The 20,187-nt window shown below is 40.6% G+C and overlaps 1 protein-coding gene across 9 annotated transcripts in view; it reads right to left on the reverse strand.

The window, feature by feature from the left end:
• Positions 1 to 295: 295 nt before the first annotated feature.
• The window catches only part of MAP4K3 (mitogen-activated protein kinase kinase kinase kinase 3), an 84,393-nt gene continuing 64,501 nt past the window's right edge, over positions 296 to 20,187 (reverse strand). For 7 of the 9 annotated variants that reach the window (XM_040597212.1, XM_040597210.1, XM_040597209.1 and 4 more), the window contains 10 exons: positions 18,310 to 18,370; positions 18,106 to 18,223; positions 15,428 to 15,486; positions 12,789 to 12,892; positions 11,834 to 12,005; positions 9,218 to 9,286; positions 9,011 to 9,103; positions 6,729 to 6,799; positions 4,175 to 4,230; positions 296 to 1,694 (listed from right to left, as the gene is read on the reverse strand). In XM_040597212.1, the coding sequence (XP_040453146.1) occupies positions 1,607 to 1,694; positions 4,175 to 4,230; positions 6,729 to 6,799; positions 9,011 to 9,103; positions 9,218 to 9,286; positions 11,834 to 12,005; positions 12,789 to 12,892; positions 15,428 to 15,486; positions 18,106 to 18,223; positions 18,310 to 18,370 (891 nt within the window). In that variant the 3' untranslated portion in view covers positions 296 to 1,606. Of the gene's footprint in view, positions 1,695 to 4,174; positions 4,231 to 6,728; positions 6,800 to 9,010; positions 9,104 to 9,217; positions 9,287 to 9,410; positions 9,484 to 11,833; positions 12,006 to 12,788; positions 12,893 to 15,427; positions 15,487 to 18,105; positions 18,224 to 18,309; positions 18,371 to 20,187 lie in introns of those variants that run through there. The other 2 variants (XM_040597208.1, XM_040597216.1) reach the window with 2 other exon arrangements.

Raw genomic sequence — 20,187 nt, forward strand, 5'->3', positions numbered from 1 at the left:
CAAAACCCACACATCACTTTTGCAATCAACAGATGGAAAAGCAGAAGAAATCAAACCAGCTGGAATTTGGAAGGACTCATTTCAGATACATACATCTGTTGCCTAAAGGCCAAAAGGGTATTAACATCCACCCTCTAGCTCCAAACTGAGTTGAGCTTCTGTGGTCTGACCATTCATTCATACATGCAGAAATGCCCAGCTTCTGTGATTAGCACAAACATTTAATAGCAGAATTCAAAACTCAGGATGTTCCATTTTAGTCTTACGTGGAAAATTAGTGCAGGTGATAATCTAATTGTAAAACAACATGTTAAAAAAAGTTTATTTTACATTATATACATTTGGGAACATTACCAACCACAACAATAACGCAGGCCATAAATCACTAAATTTAGTTTCTTTTCAGTGTATATTATCACAATAAAATATAAAGAACATATACAAAAAAAGGGAGTCAAATGCGTGCATTTTACTAAAACTTGGCATTTACATACTCCATTGGAAAAGAGCAATCAAAAATACTTCTGATCAAAACCAAGTTCCTGTGATGTGTAGTAACCACTGTATTGTCTGAATGAGGTAGTAACTAAATTATTTTGGCCACATGTTAACATCCTAAATCAAGGGAAAGGGTGAAAATGGTTATAAGGCAAAAAAAAAAAAAAAAAAAAAAAAGGCGCAAAAATGTTTGAGGCATTTCCACAATGTGGAATGTTGCTCCTTTTCATTGTGATATGAAACTATTTAGTAAGATGAACAGTAATACTATTTTTTATCATTGTATACACTAAGTCGTCAAACACCTATTGCAGTGTTACAGCCAGGTACCACTAGTCTGGGACTGACACCCATCCCAAAAGTATTGTTTTCAAGCATAGAGAAGTAATCATAGGAGAGTTTTAATAGAAAAACACAGGTGCTTAACTGGTTTGTTTCGAAGAAAACTACCCAAGTAAACAAAACCAAAAAATAAAAAGGAACTTTGAAGCCCAAGTTATATCCACAAAGTCACAGCTTACCTTTGTGACTGTATACATCACATCAATACATTGTGCAAACATGAACACCAGTGTGTTGCATCAAAATTAAAACTAGGTTGTAATCTGACTATAGCCTTGGTTACAATTCCTAAAAGTTAAGATTTATTAGTAAATCACATATAGTAAAATACAATAGTGTTGTTAAATGTACTATATTTGTTGCTAGCATCCCGCTTTATTATAAACACACGAGAAGTCCTTAAAATAGTACCCCGATTTAATTTTTGCATTCTCAGTGACTTTTACATCTGTACAGGTAAGACACTTGTACTTAACAGGAGGACTGCTATCTACAGAAAGTCAGTGTAGGTCTTCAGCAAGAAGTTTCACTGAAAAATACCGCCTATGTACAAAGATTACATAACAGTAAATTAAGAACATCTGTGGTGCCATAACACTTATGTGTCCATACCACAAACAATTCTCGCCTTCCTCTCATGCCACAATAAATTACGAAGTAACTGAAGTGGGGTTACTGCAGCTTTTGTGCAATTTCAGCCAGTCACGAATGCTGCTGCAGCAGAAGTGTTCTCTTGTCACAGTGAGCCGCCTGCCACGCGCTGTTCTCAGTAACTGTTCTCATGCCCTGCCAGGATATATAAATTGCTGTTGGCTGTTGGGTTATCCGTTGGCCTACTCTCGAGCACCACGACCCTACAAGAAAATTAAAAAAGCCACATCATCAAGTATGCCTTTGTGTAAAAACATCCCTGGACACAACTGTAAACGTTCTTTCCCAGGATCCACCATTTCTCTTTCCTTGGACACCTCTAGTCCAGAAGCCACTCCAAGTAAGGCCAACCTCAAAGCTAGTTCAGGGTCCTGTCCAGGCAAGGTCTCCAAGGATCTCCCAGAGCCTCTCTGGGGTACTGCTAGAGTTCAGCCACCCTCACAATGTTGTTTTCCCCTCTTTCATCCTGCTGGAATTTCCCTTGCTGCAATGTACACCTGTTGCCTCTTATCCTTTCAGTGGGGGCTACTGAAGAGGGTCCATCACTCTCCTACTGCCTGGGCTTGTGCTTCCCCAGAGCTTTCCAAAGTTAACCCATGAATCAGGCTCCAGTTCTGGAAATTGTTACTCTGCCCTTCGCCATTGGACATGACAGATGACTAAAGCTGACTCTTGTGTGAGCACTTCTAGTCTTTCCCTGAGCCCCTGGGAACCCAAATCCACAGAAACTTCCTCCAGCTCTGAAGGTCCCAGACACAAAGACTTGCAGGCTGAGAAAGTCCTCAAGGAAAGGTCTGCTACGTGCAGCATCTTCTCTTACTCTTTTCATGCCACCCACTTTTGGCCAGCACTGGGGACAGGAGACTGGGTTAGCTGGACCTACACCACAACTGCGAAGACCATAAGGGGGTGTCCTAGATCAGACCTTTCCCTTCAAAGGACAGAAACTAGCAGTCACAACTGTGTTTCACAAGCTATTTGAGATTTTTTTTAATCAGGCAAGAACTGCTAAATGGACCAGGATGCTCATGATTAAATTCTCCTCCACAAACACCTTGAGGTGAAGGCACACTGTGGGAAATTCAGATCCATCTATTGTGCATTCACCCAAGGACAAGCTGCTTGCTTCAGAACTACCGCTCAGAACATCTACCCTCTGCTCAACGTGCTCCACAAAAAGAACAAGACCTCATGCCATAAAGCACTCCCTGCTTACCAGGAGAAAGCAACATGCAAGCCCTTATCAGACTGATAAGGCTTTTGGCTTCTCAGAACCCCAGTTCCTATGAACTGCCTAGGAAGTGACATGTTACTAGAAAAAGATTTCACAGCTCGACCACAAAACATGACAGAGCTGCAAGCAAAATGGTATCTCAAGAGATTGGAAGTAATGTTTATTGCAGTGCAAAGTCTTTAAACATTGTCTCAGACTTGGAAAACTATTAATGCAAGCCAGAAATAGATGGAACCATATTTGGGGAAGACGATGCTATTTTTCCAAGGCAGTGATTTGCAATGTCATGCTCCATTGTGAAGTCAGACTTGTTTTTAAATTGAGCTGTGCTGTCTCTCAACAACTAAGAGAAATGAAACAATAAAGCTGAGCTCTACACACACCTCACTACCACCTCTGCTCCAAACACCCCAGGTCAGAGATGACTGTTACTTACAACTGCCCATTACCGAAAAGCTATCAAGTATCACGCAGCAGGCAGAATCCTTAAACCCCAGCCAGAAAAAATGGCTGGTAGATAGCTGATAAAGCCACAGTACCATTCACTGATGTTATTATTATGGGTAATTACAGAGCCATGCATCAAGCCTGGAGAAGCAGAATAGGGGGAAAGCCTTTGGCTGATATGAAGCTTTTTTGGTAGTTCTAAGATGCCACAAGAGTGAGTTTACTGCAAGTGGCACGAGACAGAGGCAATTCTCAAAAGAATAATTAAAGCCTATCTTTTGCACTTCATATGAATACATTACTGGGGAAACTGTCACATCAACACACGCTCTCCAGAAGACAAAACATCTGCTGTTCTCCTGGCTGTTACAGAAGCATAGAGTTCGACTACAGGGCAGAGAAAGTTAAGGAAGTCAGTGACACTCCTAAAATAGCAATTACTGACTCAGCAAGCTGGTATCTGATGGGTCAGATAGGCACAGTGTTAGTGTCCTGCACAGCAGATGCCAAATAACAGCTACGCTGGGAATTACCAAGAGCTCTTGGACAAGACCTACGCTGTCATGTTGGGAGGACAACTGGTAGAGTTCCTTTCTGGGGTGAGAGTGAGATACTTAGAATTTAAGTATTTTTTGCATTCTCAAGAAGTAGATCTTGATGAGCTACTGCAGCAGAGCACATGAAAGTGAATATTTCACCAAGTTAAACAGAAGAATTACAGCACAAGAAGGAAGGCACTCCTGCAGACTGTGACTGCAACCAAATAGAAGCTTGCTAGCCTGGCTGAATACTTCTGGGAACACCAGTTTTAGAAATTATTATTTTTTTCTTTTTTAAGACAGACAAGTAAACTTGAAGGGCTGGAAGGTAGACGTACACAAAGGAATGCGTAAGATGGGTAAAAAAGGAATCACAAAGAACGAGCAAAAAGACCTTTTACAAGATTGGAGGAACACACATTATTCTTCTATTTGAGCATACCATGTTCACTTCTTTCCATACCTGTCAGATCCCAGAAGCCTGAATATCCTTGTATTATCAGAAATTTCCTGTGTGATCTAGACAATAAAAATAAGACAAGTGTTTACATGTTAAGTGAAGAAGTGCAGAACCTAGAGAAAATAATTATGACTGTTACTATTTGCTGCTGATTTAAATCCACTAGAGAATTTAATGCAACTGTCACTTTCAAATGACATGTGAAAGTATAATTCCTGCCACATTATGTGAATTCCTGTGCAGGGCTCAGCACTGCACAGCATCCAAGCTACCAGTGCAGTTTTCTTTACAGCTGTGAATGAAATAGGTAGCTGTAGGGTGCAATCTGTCTCACTCTAGAGTAGATCTCCAAAATGGGTCAGGTAAATCACACATGAAATGCATTTTGTTGAAATTCTGAATCATAGTAATGATCCAGTAAAGTCTTATTCTGAAAACCTTAAAAATAGAAACATAATCTGTGGTACTTAGGCCACTGTGAAAAGAAAACACAGTATTTTGAAATTTCAGACTAATGCAATAGTTTTTTTTACTGTGGGTGAATTATAAAGATGTATCACGCAAGTATAATCACATAAATACCAAAGCATCAAAGAAAACATCATGTTAATCAATGAAGTCACCCAAAGCCCAGTGCATACTCCAAGGGATATCAAGACACACTGTGAACAGGCAGCGCTGTTTACAAAGCTCCTTTTCTATACAGCCACATTTCACATTCTTGAGGAAAGAAGGGATACTTCTCTCCTTCCCAGATCCTAGTAGCATTAGCTGATGTAGTGAATACACTTCTGGCAAAGAGAACTTGCAAAAGAATTTTAATTCACAACAATGAAGCTTCCCCACTTTGTTAACAAAAATCACTTCCCGCTTGTGGGGCTAGGTCTGCACAATGTTGGCCCAAATTTTGAGTGTCTTGTTTCAGGATTCATAGAGCTCCCCGTTTCATTCTTCCCACTCAAACCATGGTGGAAGCTCACGGTTGTGGAAAGAACGAACTTTGCAAGCAGATCAAATCATCCCCAATTAGACCAAATGATATCAGATTAGGGAATCTGAACTAATATCGTTTTCAAGGACAAACTTGCTGCAAAGTTACATTGGTTAAGTTTTTGTCCCTTGTAACTGCTTCCTACATACTACATAGTATAAAATTCCCAAAAAGTAAGGAATATGGTCAAGATCTGAGTCTGTCTTCTCATATTATAGATAAAAATGAGGTGGTGGGGTTTTTTTTCTTTTTTTCTTCTTAATACCTGTGGCTAGTAGGACAGCCAGGAGAGAGAAGTAATTTAAAAAGGCCTGACAGCTTACCCTAGACACGTTCTACAGAGAAAAGTTTTGGGTGGCTTGCTTTCTAACAGCTCAGTTTCTGCCTTCTGTTCTTCATTTAGGTGCTGGCTGTGGCTTGACAGTAACAAAGCAAGAAGACAGTGTTCCTTATGCTTTATATAACAGTACAAAGCATCCACTTGTGCTGCAGCACTCTGGGGCATGTCCTCCGACAACTGGATCAGAGCTACTAAGTGCCAATGGGTGGAGTAATCCACTGAGCCTCACAGTATGCTGCTAGCAGGAGGCTGGAGCTGGAGAAGTGCCTAGCAGCAGCATCTCTTCCTCATGGTCTGTGCTAATAGCAGGGTGCTGCAGTTCACCATTAAGAATTCTTGGGAGAAGGACAATCATGCCTGGGGAATCAAACATGTGCAAATGCCACAAGAAACATTCGCAGTCTTGGAAATAAGTAGTCCAACTCTAGTCTTTGGGGCCAATTTCCCACAAAGAGCAGACTTAGCGTCAGCACAGATTAGGTTAACTATGGCTTTGTGCAAATAAACGTGGTGGTCTAACCATGTGGAACATCTGATCTTGGCATGGTTTGACTGTACGTGTACCTTCAGATACAACCAGTCATAATGAGCTCCATTTCTCAGCCAATGAGACAAAGAACCAGATGAAAAGACTAATTAAAATCCTACAGAGTACAGCATTACTACTAACACATAGATGCACACGGTTTGCAGAAAGAAAAGGAGGAGTGTCAGGAATGTACTTACAATGGTTTAACTATGTCTAAAAAAAATAATCACATCAAACTGGCTGAGAAAAGGCAACATGGAAGAGACTGGAAAACAACAGGCAACTTTAATAGCACGACAAAAAGCTAAAGCTCAGCAGTGGAGCACGCAGCCACTGGTAAAACCCAAATTTTGGTATCCACATGTGATAAGCTAAGGAACTGACACTGGTCTTCAAAGGAATTTAAGGTGAAGAAGATAAATGTTACAAAGAATTAGGCTTAGGTATTTTTAATGGCATTATGGCCTGGTCTCTTGTTGCTTTCTGCTTTGTATGTTAAGACTTGACAGGGGCTTTTGTATAGCTTTGCCAATTAGTTTGCAGCATATGAAACATGCTTAGAACATGACTCCAGCTTTCAAGTCTACCCTAGGAGCTACTGAAATGTTTTAATGTTTTTCAGACCACAGCATCATGCGTTTATCTACTGCTTGGTTTGCATTAGAAGCTAGAATATGAAGCAAAATGCAGTACTCACCTCATTTGATCTAAAGCTCCTTCCCTGCATGCCATGCTTCCAGAATGCTAACACGCTGTCTTGTAGGCAGACTGGTAAAAGGGAACACTGGAATCAGTTTTAAGGCATAATGTCACCTTGTGCTTTTAAGGCCAAAAGCGTATGACTGCAATTTTGAAATTTGTACACGTATGTTTTATTGTATCACGTTCACCTTCACAGACTGTAAAATGTCTCTCGCAGGAATCGCTTAACCTGCCTGAAGAGTAGCTGCATTTATATATACGTTTGTTTAATAAGCAGGGTTTAAAAGCATTCCCACCCAACCAGAAAAAGTTCTAAAATTGTCTCTATGTGTAGTCCTAAATATGTCCTTTCCTCTGAACAGGAAACCCATCCTCATTTTCATTCCAATAGTAACAGAAAATATATATTGAATTTTAGCAGAGAAGTTACGGGGCACTGCAGCAACATTCTTCACTTTGCCAGCAACTGATGGCTAATATGGTCCTTCTGCAGTAGCAACACAAAGCCTTACAGAGCCCTCTACCTCCCAGCCCTTCCCCTTGTCACAAATGTGGTGACAGACACTTGCATTTGAACCCTGTGAAAGGAAATGGGTCTAAAGCCTTCCTCAAAGAGAGGGCAAGTGTGCAGGTCCCCGGGAAGACTCTGTCCCACCTGCATCCAGCATCCTGCCTCTGGACAGGTATGCAGAAAAGAGAGCAGAGGTCTTTGGAGACACTATCAGACCAGACCAGGACACTGGTACCTCGTCTGTGACTCTCTAGCAAAGAGATGACTACAGCACGTGCAGAGGTCCCACAGTAAGCAGCTTCCCTTCTAACCACCAGGAGCCATAAAAGCCATGTTTTCCATGACAATGTGGTTTTTTTCCCCCTCTTCTCTGTGAGAGATTATGTCTCAAGTCCCTGAAGCTTTAAAGTTTCTCCTCAAAAGTAAATTCCCTCCAATTATTGTTTCCACTTTCCTCCTTTTTTAATGCTACCTTTCATCTGTGCACACATCCTTCCTCATCCCTCTTTCAAAAGCATGTGATACAATCCCAGTGTGGGGGAATTATCAAAATAAACATATTCTGTCTTTCTGTTTCACAAATTAACTCATTCAGATTCTTCACAAGGAAAGAAAATTTATGTAAAGTGTGACATCCCATACAATTTGGTCTTTGAGCTGCATTATAAAAATAGACTGTGTGAACACACATGCAGAAGGAGTTAACCACAAGTGATTCAGAGTTTGTGTCAGCTGTGTTAAGGTATTCCTTTAGAGGCTGAAGGTCTCCATCATATTGCAAAGATATTTAGCCTAATCAGGGAAGACTCCAGGGTTATTACTCTATTCCAATTGCTCCTAGAGAAGCACGTTATATAGCATGCTGAACCTTTCACTCAGCCTTTTCATACAACATGTAACGTGTGAGTTAGTGCTTCAAATGCCAAAGACTTGACAGTTAGCATCTCTAATTCTGTAAACAAGTTAATCAGAATACCTTGAGTTGGAAGGAACCCGTAAGGATCAGAGTTCAACTCCCAGCTCCTCACACAGGACTACCTAAACTACCTCGCAGGACTAACTAAACCATCTAAGAGCGTCACCCCAATGCTCCTTGAACTCTGTCAGGCTCGGTGCCATGAGCACTGCTGTGGGGAGCCTGTTCAGTGACCTACCGCCCTCTCGGTGAAGAACCTTTCCCTAACATCCAGTCTGCACTTCCCCTGACGCAGCTTCATTCCATTCTGTGCCCTGTCGCTGGTCACCAGAGAGAGGAGATCAGCACTGTCCCCTCCGCAGCCTCCCTGGAGGCAGGTGCAGACCGCGATGAGAGCACCTCTCAGCCTCCTCTCCTCCAAGCTGAACAGACCAACTGACCTCAGCCGCTCCGGCTCCGAAGTCTCGCCCTTGAGACCTTTCACCATCTTGGTAACCCTCCTCTGGGCACACTGGAGTGCTCTGATGTCGTCCTTATGCTGAGGCCCCCAAACCTGCACCAACAGTCGAGGTGGGGCCACACCACTGTGGTGCACCCCAGCACACCGCTGGCCCCTTTGGCTGCCAGGGCACACTCCTGACTCACTCAGCTTGCCAACAGCTCGGACTCACAGATCTCTTTCCGCAGGACTGCTCTCCAGCCTCTTGTACTCCAGTTTGTACGTATAACCAGGACTACAGTGTCCCAGGTGCTGAATGCACAGCACTTGCTTGTTAAATTTCATGACTGGTGATTGCACAGCTCCCTAGTCTACCCAGATATTCAGTATTAACAATGAAACCCAACTTACCTATTGATTCAATCTGAAAGTCAAACGTGAGCTCCGATGACAGTTTGCGGCTGGATTTTAATCTGCCTTGCAGATTCACTATTTTGATGCAGCCTAGGCAACAAATAGGATATGTCAACCAAGAATTAATCTTCAATATATGACCTAATTTGAAGACAGACAGTATGCATGTATACGCATACGTATTTAGTTGACACTAAAACTTACAATCCAAACACACCAATATGGTATCTCTCTCCAGCTGTGTTACATGTACAACACTTGCCTCTGTAGTGTCTATAAAAAAATGACAGTGTTAGTTCATAACATAAATCAGCATGAAAACTGAAATGGAAGTTCTAGAGATTGAGACAATTTAATGGGTTAGTGTGTTTTTATCTACTTAAAATAATCATCTTACCAGTGACATTTCTCTTCTCTTAGAGAGGCATGTCCACTTATCCAACATGTTGACTGTGACAGGAAAACTGAAGCTGTAATATTAAAGTATGGACTTAATCCAGCCTTTTCTGAGCCATGTCACAAAAGCAAACTCACGTGTGTATCGCTCTCCCTTTATTCTCTGTTGGCGTCATTTAATGTTGCTGTTGCAAAAAAGGCAGATGTAAGACTGTCTACACTAAACCTGAACGCTGATTCATACCAATTTTTTTTCCTGACTTTATTTCTAAATCTTGCTGGGTACCTTAATATTAGTACTTAGTTCTTGCTGCTACTGTCAGATTTTCCAAAAACAGGGGAGTATTTCCTTCTCTAAACTCTTAAAAGAAGGGCTTCCTTCCTCTCTTCTGGGTTACAGCTGCAGCAGTCTCCATCACAGCAAACAGGGGGATCTGACCCACAAATGGTTAGTGGACATGTCAACTCAAAAGAGATGTGTAGTTTTGGTCCATTTGTTTGTAAACATTAAAATTAAACAAAAAAGCAGCCCTTACTAATTCAGCATTACTGCCAGCAATTCTGTAGGCATTCTTTCATACAGAAAAGTGAAACTCATTAGATCTGTTAGAGATGAGAAATGAGAGCATGTTACCTAAAATACAAAAGCAGCTTTCAGTTAAATATGAAAATCCATGGTCCTGTTGAGAAGCAAAAAAACCTCCTCAAGGATGATGGCAGAAGTGTGCTCCTTGAAACGGTCCCTCCAACTTTTTTTTTTGCTGTTTGTCTTGGATTTATGATCTTAACCATTCCAATGCATGATTTTAACCAAAGATGGATATAACCATGATGAAAGCATGCAACAGAAGGACTGAAGGATATACCAACCACATTCTGTGATGTGGAAACATGCATTGCAGTGGCTGAAGCTAACAGAAGGATGGCAAGGGGAGAAATGCCCTGCAGTAAGTCTCTGCCAGCTGATTCTTTAAAAACTTCTTAATCACACCTTTACAAAAAATGTCAAACAATGACAAGTACTATACGATGGAAGCCATTTGTGACCATATAGTACATCATCTCCTCACTTAAAAATACTGATTTATCTGTTCCATTGCATTAGTGCTCTCTTGCCAGCAGGGGCCAGGAATAAACCAATACAATATGTGGGTTTAAATTAAGAGTCAAACTAGGAGAAAACAACAACACAGACATAACATGAGAGCACACAAATGATTCAAGGAAGCTAAAGAAGTATTTTCGGAAGGCACAATGCAATGTTAAAGTTTCCACATTAAAAAAAAAAAAAAAAAGGAACCAGGAAGGGATTACTATTCTTGTATTTACACACCAACGCAGCCAATACTGAGAGAAGAGTGACAACAGGACATCATCAGTCAAAGAACTTCTCTTCAGTGGGCTACTTTTATGAACTTTACTGAAGTCAAACAGTTATATAAATAGACATACAAGTTTGAAAACAAAATGCACTGATTCTGAAGTAGTCAAGCACATTAACTGGCCATTCAGTGATCACTTTTTTTTTGTAACTACGCTTTAAATTGTGTCAAAATCCAATGTACTTTTCAGCAGCAAGAAAGGCAGCAGGCATCTTCCTAGTGGAAGCTGTTCTTAGTGAAATCCACAGTACACAATGCCAGCACAGGGGTGTGTATAAATTCATCATGGATCAACCAGGGCTCTATGCCCACTAATGACAAAGCTATTTACTGCTCCTAAACCTGCAAACTATAAACCAGGGTCAGCTCACTACTGTATCTAGGTTTAAGGGGAGAACCTACAACTCTAGAAAAAGTAATTCTTAGCACACTTCCTTCTTAAGAGAATTTCTACTGTTGCTCAGATGGTGGCCTCCTCACTCATGGCACCTAGACCAGTGACGAACAGGTACTTGTCCTCCTGCTACCACTGGTCCTAATCCTTTCACTTTCCGTAAACATTGGAACAATAAAAATATGCTCTCTCCCAGCAGGAAGCAGGTAACACCGTTTCTAACCAACTGGTTTATTGCAGGACAGCCAAACCATACCTACAGAGATGTTGAAAGAAACTGCTCAGAATTCAATTCTAGTAAAATCTATCAAATAAACAGAAGTCATGGTGTCAGCGTAGAGCACAGAACAGCACAGGGGGTAATAGTCAAGTACAGCCTGATTTATGGAAATGCAAGAAAGCACAACTCCGTCCTCTGTAATACTCAATCTCAAGAAACCCAATCAGTTCAACAATCAGAATCATCAAAAGAATCTGTGTGTGCAAGCAGATACAACCAGATACCCCTTTAAATGGAGAATTTACAGTGATCACTTAGCCTTAATGATTTAACCATTAGTTTTCTGAGAGGAAACTAACCTTCTAGTGCTTCAGCTGTAACAGAAGAGCAAGGAACATTTCAGAATGCCATTACAACAGCATACAAACCTGTCTCTGTAAACCATGAAGAGGTAGAGTTTGGGTTGACAGTCTCAAACTTCACCACCTGGTTGAAGTCTCTTCCTCTACTGACACCAACACAAACTAAAGGGAATTCCTGCTCAGGGACTACCAGCATTTCAAACAATCTCAGTGGGCAAGGTACAGGAAAATCTATATGCTAGATTAAGAAACAAAAATAGGTATTAGAAGGGAAACAAGTTTAGTTTGAGTCACTATCACGTATTTAAACTGTATGGTAAATTTTAAGCCACACATTTTTGTAACATTAAGTTTACTTCTTCAGATACTTCATAGATACAAAAAGCCCCAGTTAAGAAGCTTAGACAGTCTTCATGCTGATATTAAGTTAAAATAAGATAGGAGGTCTTTCATCGTGTGTCCTGTGCTGCTGGCAACAGATGATAAGAGTGCTATACTGATCACAGCTCTCCCTGGCAATGGAGTCTCTTAACCTTGTTTCCCAGGCTGATCAAGTTATAGCAGCTGCCTCTCCACAAGAGTCCACCCTGGCTCCCTCTCTTCCAAAGGTGACAGATGGGGAGATAACAAGCTGGTCTGGGCACCTCCAGTGTCACAAAGCATAGAGTAAGTGGCCACTTCCTCTCTGACAGGGGAGCAAGCCCACTGTTATCCCATGTTACCACTCCACCAGGTCTCAGTCTGTCAGCCACAGTTTTTTTACTATGCAACTAAAAGGCAATGTTATGGAGAGAAGAGCTTTGCTCTTTAACTGCAGTGCATCACATAAAAAAAAATTTCTATGAATATTATGAGTCAGTTAACATGTATTATATATTTAAACAGCCGGTTTCTGTTAAATTACATTGAAAATACGAGAGAAGTCTAATAACTCAAGAAATGGATAATACTCATTCTTAACAAGTTATTACAAGATAAATAGAACTGAACATGAACGTATTTCACCTTATTGCAATATTACCTTGATTAACATAAATTTTTGCATTGGTTCAACCCATTCTAACAAAACAATGCTAGACTGTAGTGCTCCACAAAGGTACTTGTGGCCTGTGTAGGGATTCCTCACTGCCAAAAAAGGAGAGGTAGAGTACATTAGTGTACTAAGCAAATACAAATGATACACAATTTCCAACTAAATAACAGTCCACATGCTTTTGGAAAATACCCACACCCCTAAATCTTATACATAAGGAAGCTGCTGAAAAGACAGCATCCATGCTATGAAAATGGTGACACTGAGCATGCTAGAGGCAGGGTTGCTCTTCCACCTGGCACGAACAGCCAGCAGCTGGTGCCAAATAAGCCAGAATAAAAACTACTCTCACAAGAGTACTGCATTGTATTTCACCTCTCCAACTGAAAATACAAGTTTATTGTTGTGTTTTCAGACTGACAGGTGGGATTTACTATTTTAGATAGTCCTAAAAAAAATACTGTCAACCACATATACATTTGAAGTATCTTCAATACTTCAAACCCACCATGTTGGTTTATCTAGGCTACCTCCAAATCATCCGGAGAAACTGTAAAAGAATGTCTTTTTCTATGACAGACGGTTATCCAGCAGACACTGAACAACTGCTGTCACTTGATAACTGCTCAGCTGCCTTCCAAGCACTGTCACTGTGAGTCTGAAATCCAGATCTGCATTTCTGATGAACACTTCTAGATCAGTAGGAAAATCAGTTGGTTGGGTTTTTTTTAAAGTTACATCATCTATTTCCCCTCAATGGCTCTTCTGCTATTGTTTTTCAAAGCTCAATTAGAAACTGGAAGAGAACAATAAAGTTGCAAAATTGAGAATTGTGAAATCTGAAGTTTCACAATTTCAATTCTACAGTACTGACAAAATTTCACTCCTTAAGCACTGTCAGCATATCCATTAAGACAAACAGGTGTTACCTCACACTTTGTACGATTACATCTAAAGACCAGATTTTAAAGTGCAGTAAAGAGACTGTGGGCCACCAGGCAAGTAACAACATGGTTCAGATAGTGAGTTTCTACAGTCCAGTACTGTCTACGTAAGTGAAATATGCTCACACTACATTGCTACCAAAGAAATCCACTAGTAATCCCTTGATACCTTAAACATCAAAGCTTAATTTAATCAATCCCTGTTCCCAACATCAGTGACACTGACTGCAAAGTGCAGAAATTAACACTTGTCAAGATGCTTAGTAAGGCCAAATTCAGCAGCAGAAACCACAAAACATGCAATTACCAACACCTGCAGGGTGGAGAAACAAAACCAGAAATTCTAATCTTTTTTGCCTCCTGTGGTACTGCTGCTTCCCCCAGACCAAAGGGACATTGACATTGCCAGCAGGAACGGAGGCTCAGGCGGCACGTAGTAAGTAGGGCAGGAGAGGGGAACCTGTAATTTCTCCCCTTGGACCTGCTTTTTGCAGCTGTCCTTGTTGCCAACACAATGTTGCCTATCATGCAAGAAGGACTCCAGACTTATTAGGCTAAGCTATCTGAATGCCATGCCAGCAGACTCCCCCTCATAATGCCAAATCCCACGGCACTCTTGCTAAATTCTCTGCCCGCTAGTGCAGAAACAGTAAGGTTACAGAGGAGCACCCCACTGGCTTCCTCATTTCATAATGAGAGAACTGAAAACATAACGGCTTCCAAATTAATTTTCATTGCAGAAAGCCAGCGTTTGTACCTCCTCTGATCCCTGTCACTCCACCCCTTTGGGTGTTAACTTCAGCATCGGTTACCACTCGCAGCTTGACGAGATGCCTCAATTAGGGAAAGGCCTGGACATACACAGTACATATTGTTAGCACCCTACCAACACACTAGATGTTGTATCCCAGAAAAAGTCAAGCTTTAACAGGCATGCTAGACGAAGAAGTGACAAAAACCATCAAATTTTTTAGCAATATGAGGAAGATTTTGGTCAGGATAAATGACAGGTGCCTCACTTTCTACCGAGTCTCTGAAAATCTTCCGTATAATGCAACTCCTCACACCAAACACATGATTACAGAACACCAGGTGAAACATCTCTGGGGACAAGAGCTCAACCCCAGGAGATCATCCATAGTTACACCTTTCCTGTTTGTATCTTTTTTTTCCCCCCTCTCTCCTGTGTGCTCCCATTCTCTTTTTAAAACGTGTCTTAATACAGAACAGCTTTGACACTTCAGTAGCTGGCACTCTGAACACCCTATAAAGGCTTTGGAGACAACACTGTCCTCAAAAAGCTGAAAATACGCCTTGCTTTTTGTCATCCAATATTGGCGACAAACCTGTGCTAGGATCCAGGCTACTTAAGCGTGATGGCAACTTCTTTCAGTCACGCCATCCATGGAGATTAGGTTCTTCCTGAGGGTTGGTTTAAGCTGGACATGTATTCTGCTTCTCTGCATTTCTTGGCAATTGTCTTTATATTTAAAGACTAAATTGGAAAGTTTTCACTGCTTAAACACAAGGACTAACCTGAATGAGCTCACTAACTGCAAATGCATAGTTTCATAATGAAAAAAAGTCTCTTCTCTCTTTACCTCCTAAACCTGACTCAGTAATCTTAACGTTGCCACCCATTTGTACTGCTTCTTGGCATTTATTCTGCAGATCTTTACTTACCAACACAACACTTCTGACACCATTTAGTGTCAGGAATTTTTGTAGACACTGCAAACTTCCTACAAGATATAAATACAGAATTATTGATCAGCTCAAACATTTGAATTTGCTTCTTAGAGAGTTGGTGTTGGGAAAACTGTATTTGCTCCCCCCACCCCACTCCCAAAATATATTTGTGTATTTTTTCTCAAAACGATATGCCTAGAACATACATGGTGATCCCTCTGTTAGCACTGAGATGCTGCTCGTTATTCAGTGTTACAAACAGTTTAAAAAAAGTCAGGAAGGGAGAGGAATAGGTACCTCAATACATTCAAGCATCATTTACCACTCTCTCTTGATATTTAACTGTATGTATTTATACACATGCCTGGATAGTCTACTGGTACTCCCATGATCATTCTTCTTTGTAATGCTGTAACTTAATGCATCTTGTGCTGGATACTACACAGACAACACAAAGTCCACTCTTGTTCCAAGAATAATATAGTTTGAAGACAAGACATGTGAACCCAAGATGTGTGGCAAATGATGCTGTACTGGATTGTTTGCTGGACCGCAGTCCTTGCAAACTAACAGCTTAACTTCTGCAGAACTGTTCATAGGCAACAAAGCATGCATTCCAAAAGGAGGTCTGAATGCAGACTGGAAGACAGCTTTGCAAGATCTTTTCTGATGTGCAGGGGATGCTCCCTGAGAAATCATGAAAACAATTACTTGAAAATTTATTAGGTAAGCCAGGGAAGATGATGTTGTTTGCTGGTAATGGGAATCTGTGTTTCTGCATAGACTAGAAGATGACAGACAGTATGGAGATGGCCACAGCAGCCTTGACAGTAAGAATAACTAATTTAACGCTGTAGAAAAGATGGGAATAAGTGGCATGATAGATAGATGCTGCAGTCAAAGCTATGAATTGGGAAAACACCTGCACAGCATTTCAAATGAAGCTGTTCAGAAATGACTGATAACGCAGCAGGACTGAGCAGCATAAAAACTGTGGACAGGCTACAAATTTTGGTTGGAGTAAGTAATGGAAGGTTTGACAGCAACTGCTCAAGGACACTCAAGGGAAAGAAGCTGGAAAGGAAACTTACCACAGTATCTTTTGCTACTGAATGTTTGCCTACCAAGAATCATAAATTGAGCTTTTTGCAGATGTATATATGAACCTCACAAGTTATCCCAAATTCTGTTTTGCTTTGCATTTTCCCTGCTGAAAACTTTGCTTTTAACATACCTACATTCTTCATGTAGCACTCATCATGGTATCCAGGAACTTGCTGAAGAATACACTTTGTGGTCTGGTAGGAAAAAAATTATGCTCTTCTACATATTTCAAATGTACTTCTCCCACCTGGCTAAATGTTACTACCCTGATGCCTTACAGCAAGGGATAAAACAGCAAAACAGATTACTTAAATGAATCTCTTCTGCCTTTGAGTGACTGACTTGGCACCTGCACATTCAGGCTGTGCTACATTTTTCTTGGGAAGTGACGTGATAGGACAAGAAATTTTCTGAGCCCGCTGCAAACTTAGGTGAGGTGTCATTCCAGGCTGAATGTAGTCTGAAGGTTTCCCTCACATAAGCCTCATGGTAATTACAGTTATCAGTCCACTGCTGATGCAGTCCTCAAGCCGAAGCCACCCAGCCAAAGTCAGTTTGGAAGAGAGAGGTGCAGAACGGTGGTGCAGGCACACAGAAGACAGCAATTCAAAGCACAGATTATCTCCTAGGTAATCCAGATTTAACCTCTAAGAACACAATTTTCAGACAAGTGTTGCACCACTATGTTTACAGATGACTGAACAAGAAGCCCTTCCTGAATCCAATAATTAAATGTTAATAGGCTGTTAATAGAACCAAAGGTAGCAGAGAATCAGGTCTTCCACAATACAACTTCCTAACAGAAAGCCTATTATATGAGAAGAAGCAGTGATTCACTACCCACTTTAAGATTCAAAAGTTTCTCTGAAAACTAGATTAGCATCGCTGCCTCCTCCTCTTGGACTTGAATGGGGTCCTAAGGCTCATCTGGCAGCCAGCACTGTGCCCAGTCTCTGGGATTTTGCATGCATTTGTTAGTAAATAAAGTTGGAGGGATTGCATGCACAATGTGCTGGAGGCATCTGGGGACAAAAAGTACCTTCTACACTGGCCTGTAAAAAAAGACTAGCTAATGATGAATGCCAAATCTGTAGTCCAGTTCTACTCTTCCCAGCTTTCAAAATAACCCGTGAGCTAGCCCATTCCCTCTGCAGTAAAAGATGACACATTCCCACTTTTTTTTTTTTAATAGAATGAAAAGATAAGTGCCCAGAGTAACTAACGTAAGATCACCATTTCTACTTGTCTGAAATATCACAGATACAATACTGACCCTAGATTTTGTTTAGCATCAAGTACAGCCAGGATTTAGCATACTAGACTATACCTGAAAAGAGCTATGCACAGAAACAAAAGGCTTCATGACAAGAAGGTATGATGTACCAAAACCCTAATTTCTATTTCTCTAGTAAGAGTATATTCACATCTTGATTTGTGTAAATGTAGTGGTCCACCCTCTGATTAAAGCTCATCTGAGTTATTCATGACAACCTGTGAACAGCACTCCACAAACATATCCTGAACTCCCAGAATTAAGTATTCTGATATACCTGATGATGTGTATTTACCTGGGAAGTATTCGGTCAGGGAGTTTATGTGCTGGAATAGCAACGGGTAACTTTTGCATTTGCCTTGCATAATCAAAGAGTCCTGGCAGATTATGGGAATAAAGCTGAGAAGCTTTACCTGGAAATTAGGAAACAAACCCACACTTGAAATATGAAACCAAATGTTTATCAGCACTATCACTCAAAGATAGCACAGTAACTTACCAGATATTGATAATAAGCAATTGTTCATGACATATAGCCATGTACACCTTCGAGGAAATAGCTGATAAAGGGAAGGAAAAAGAAAGAAAGAAAAGCATTCAGTACGACATGCACAAAACGAGAGCACGTTAAGTTGGTCAATTAACATCTGCATGGATGACAGGACAAAATTAACATTGACTTGCTTTTTATAGCAGAAATTAGCTTAAGCCAAGTAGTTTTCACCTGGATTCCAGAGTTAATTCAGAGTAAATCTTAGTGTCACACACTATTTAACACACACATTAACATTTAGACAATTATCATGTTTTATATTCATGTCTTCAAGTATACTATAACTAGCCCACAAGACTGCATTATAAAGATCAATCAATCTTTAAAAAAATTTTAAAAGCCACCAAACTTTCTCCTTCAAAGGTGAAAATTTTAACAACATAAACTTCAGTAAACAAATCATGCTCAACAAACCACAGCCATTCTAAAGCCTGTGATAGTTCAAATCTCTTGAAACAATTAAAACTGGCACTTGAAGGGACTCTCCATATGCATATGATTACACATTTCACTTAAGCGGTCAAGGAATGCAACAAATGGTCAAGACAGAAGTGTTATTTGCCAAATCCCACAATTACTAGAAAGATGAGGCTGAAACCAGCAAGACAACCTTTAAAAAAAAAAAAAAAGTGGTTTTTCTCCCCTCCATCACATAACTTCTGGAGCTTGTTGCCAGAGGTCATGGAGGAAGAACATATCAACAGTGTAAACAAGGGATTAGACCTACTCATGTTCAACAGGTCCATAACTGGACACAAACAGCAAATTCACAGGGATCCTCCAACATCCTTGATCCAACGACTGCAGTGGAGCCTGAGGGGAACAGCCAGCAGCCAAGCTCATGGGCATTTCCCACTGCCACTTCAGGAAGTAAGACTATTAGTCTAGGCAGATCACTCAGGAGGACATTACTTTTGCTCTTAAAAAACCCCATCCAAAGAAAAAAATCACCACAAACAAACAACAACCCCCTCGCTGCTAGTTTATTAGAAAAATTTGAAGAGATCTGTAAATGGAAAGATTTTTCTGCCAAAGAGCAAGAGATTAATTTTGAAGCTGTGCTAACTCCTGGAAATGTATGTTCTTTCTGCTTTGTCCATTAGTGAAGTGTAACGTAGTGAAAAATAACCAAGGATACTACTTTCGCTTTTATACTGAATTGTATCAGACCTAGAGAGTAAACAATGAAGTCACACACAGAACTTGGAAGTGTTATTAAACCCCTATTGCCTGTTATCATAAATAACAATGTAATGAATGGTTATAGCACAGAGGGTGCGCATCTATTCCTGAAGTCTTCTCATGACCTAAACACACTGTAAGAAAAACCTACAGTAGTAATAATCCACCAGGCTAGTTGTATCCAAATTTAATGTACACGTTTGATTGACCTTCTGTAGCAGCATAAGCATATTGTGACTTAGTGAGTTTGGATCTGAGGATTAGACAAGAACAGCAATATTTCAGATTTGCAGGTTGTTTGAACCATCGCTCACGTGCCACACAACTGGCTGTTTTCACAAGCATCTCGTCTTGTCTCAAGTGCTTATTAAAACATTTCCCAAAAAGCTCACTAGGCAATGCACTACAGAACATGGTGCTTAAAGAAAACAAGGATGGATATGAGAGCATGAATTACATTACACTGCTTTCCCTGCCAATTAAAAAAAACAAGCGAAAAAAAAAGAAGAAAAACCAAACCCAAAAGAAAAAAAACCCACCAAACAAAACTTTCCTTTGTCTACTTGGCCTACAACATGTATTGTATTAGTGACGTTCTCAGGCTAGGTTTTACAACTGCAGTGTAGCAGCAGAAAGGTATCT

The sequence above is a fragment of the Falco naumanni genome, chromosome 6 (genome assembly GCF_017639655.2).
Source record: "Falco naumanni isolate bFalNau1 chromosome 6, bFalNau1.pat, whole genome shotgun sequence".
Classification (NCBI taxonomy): domain Eukaryota; kingdom Metazoa; phylum Chordata; class Aves; order Falconiformes; family Falconidae; genus Falco; species Falco naumanni.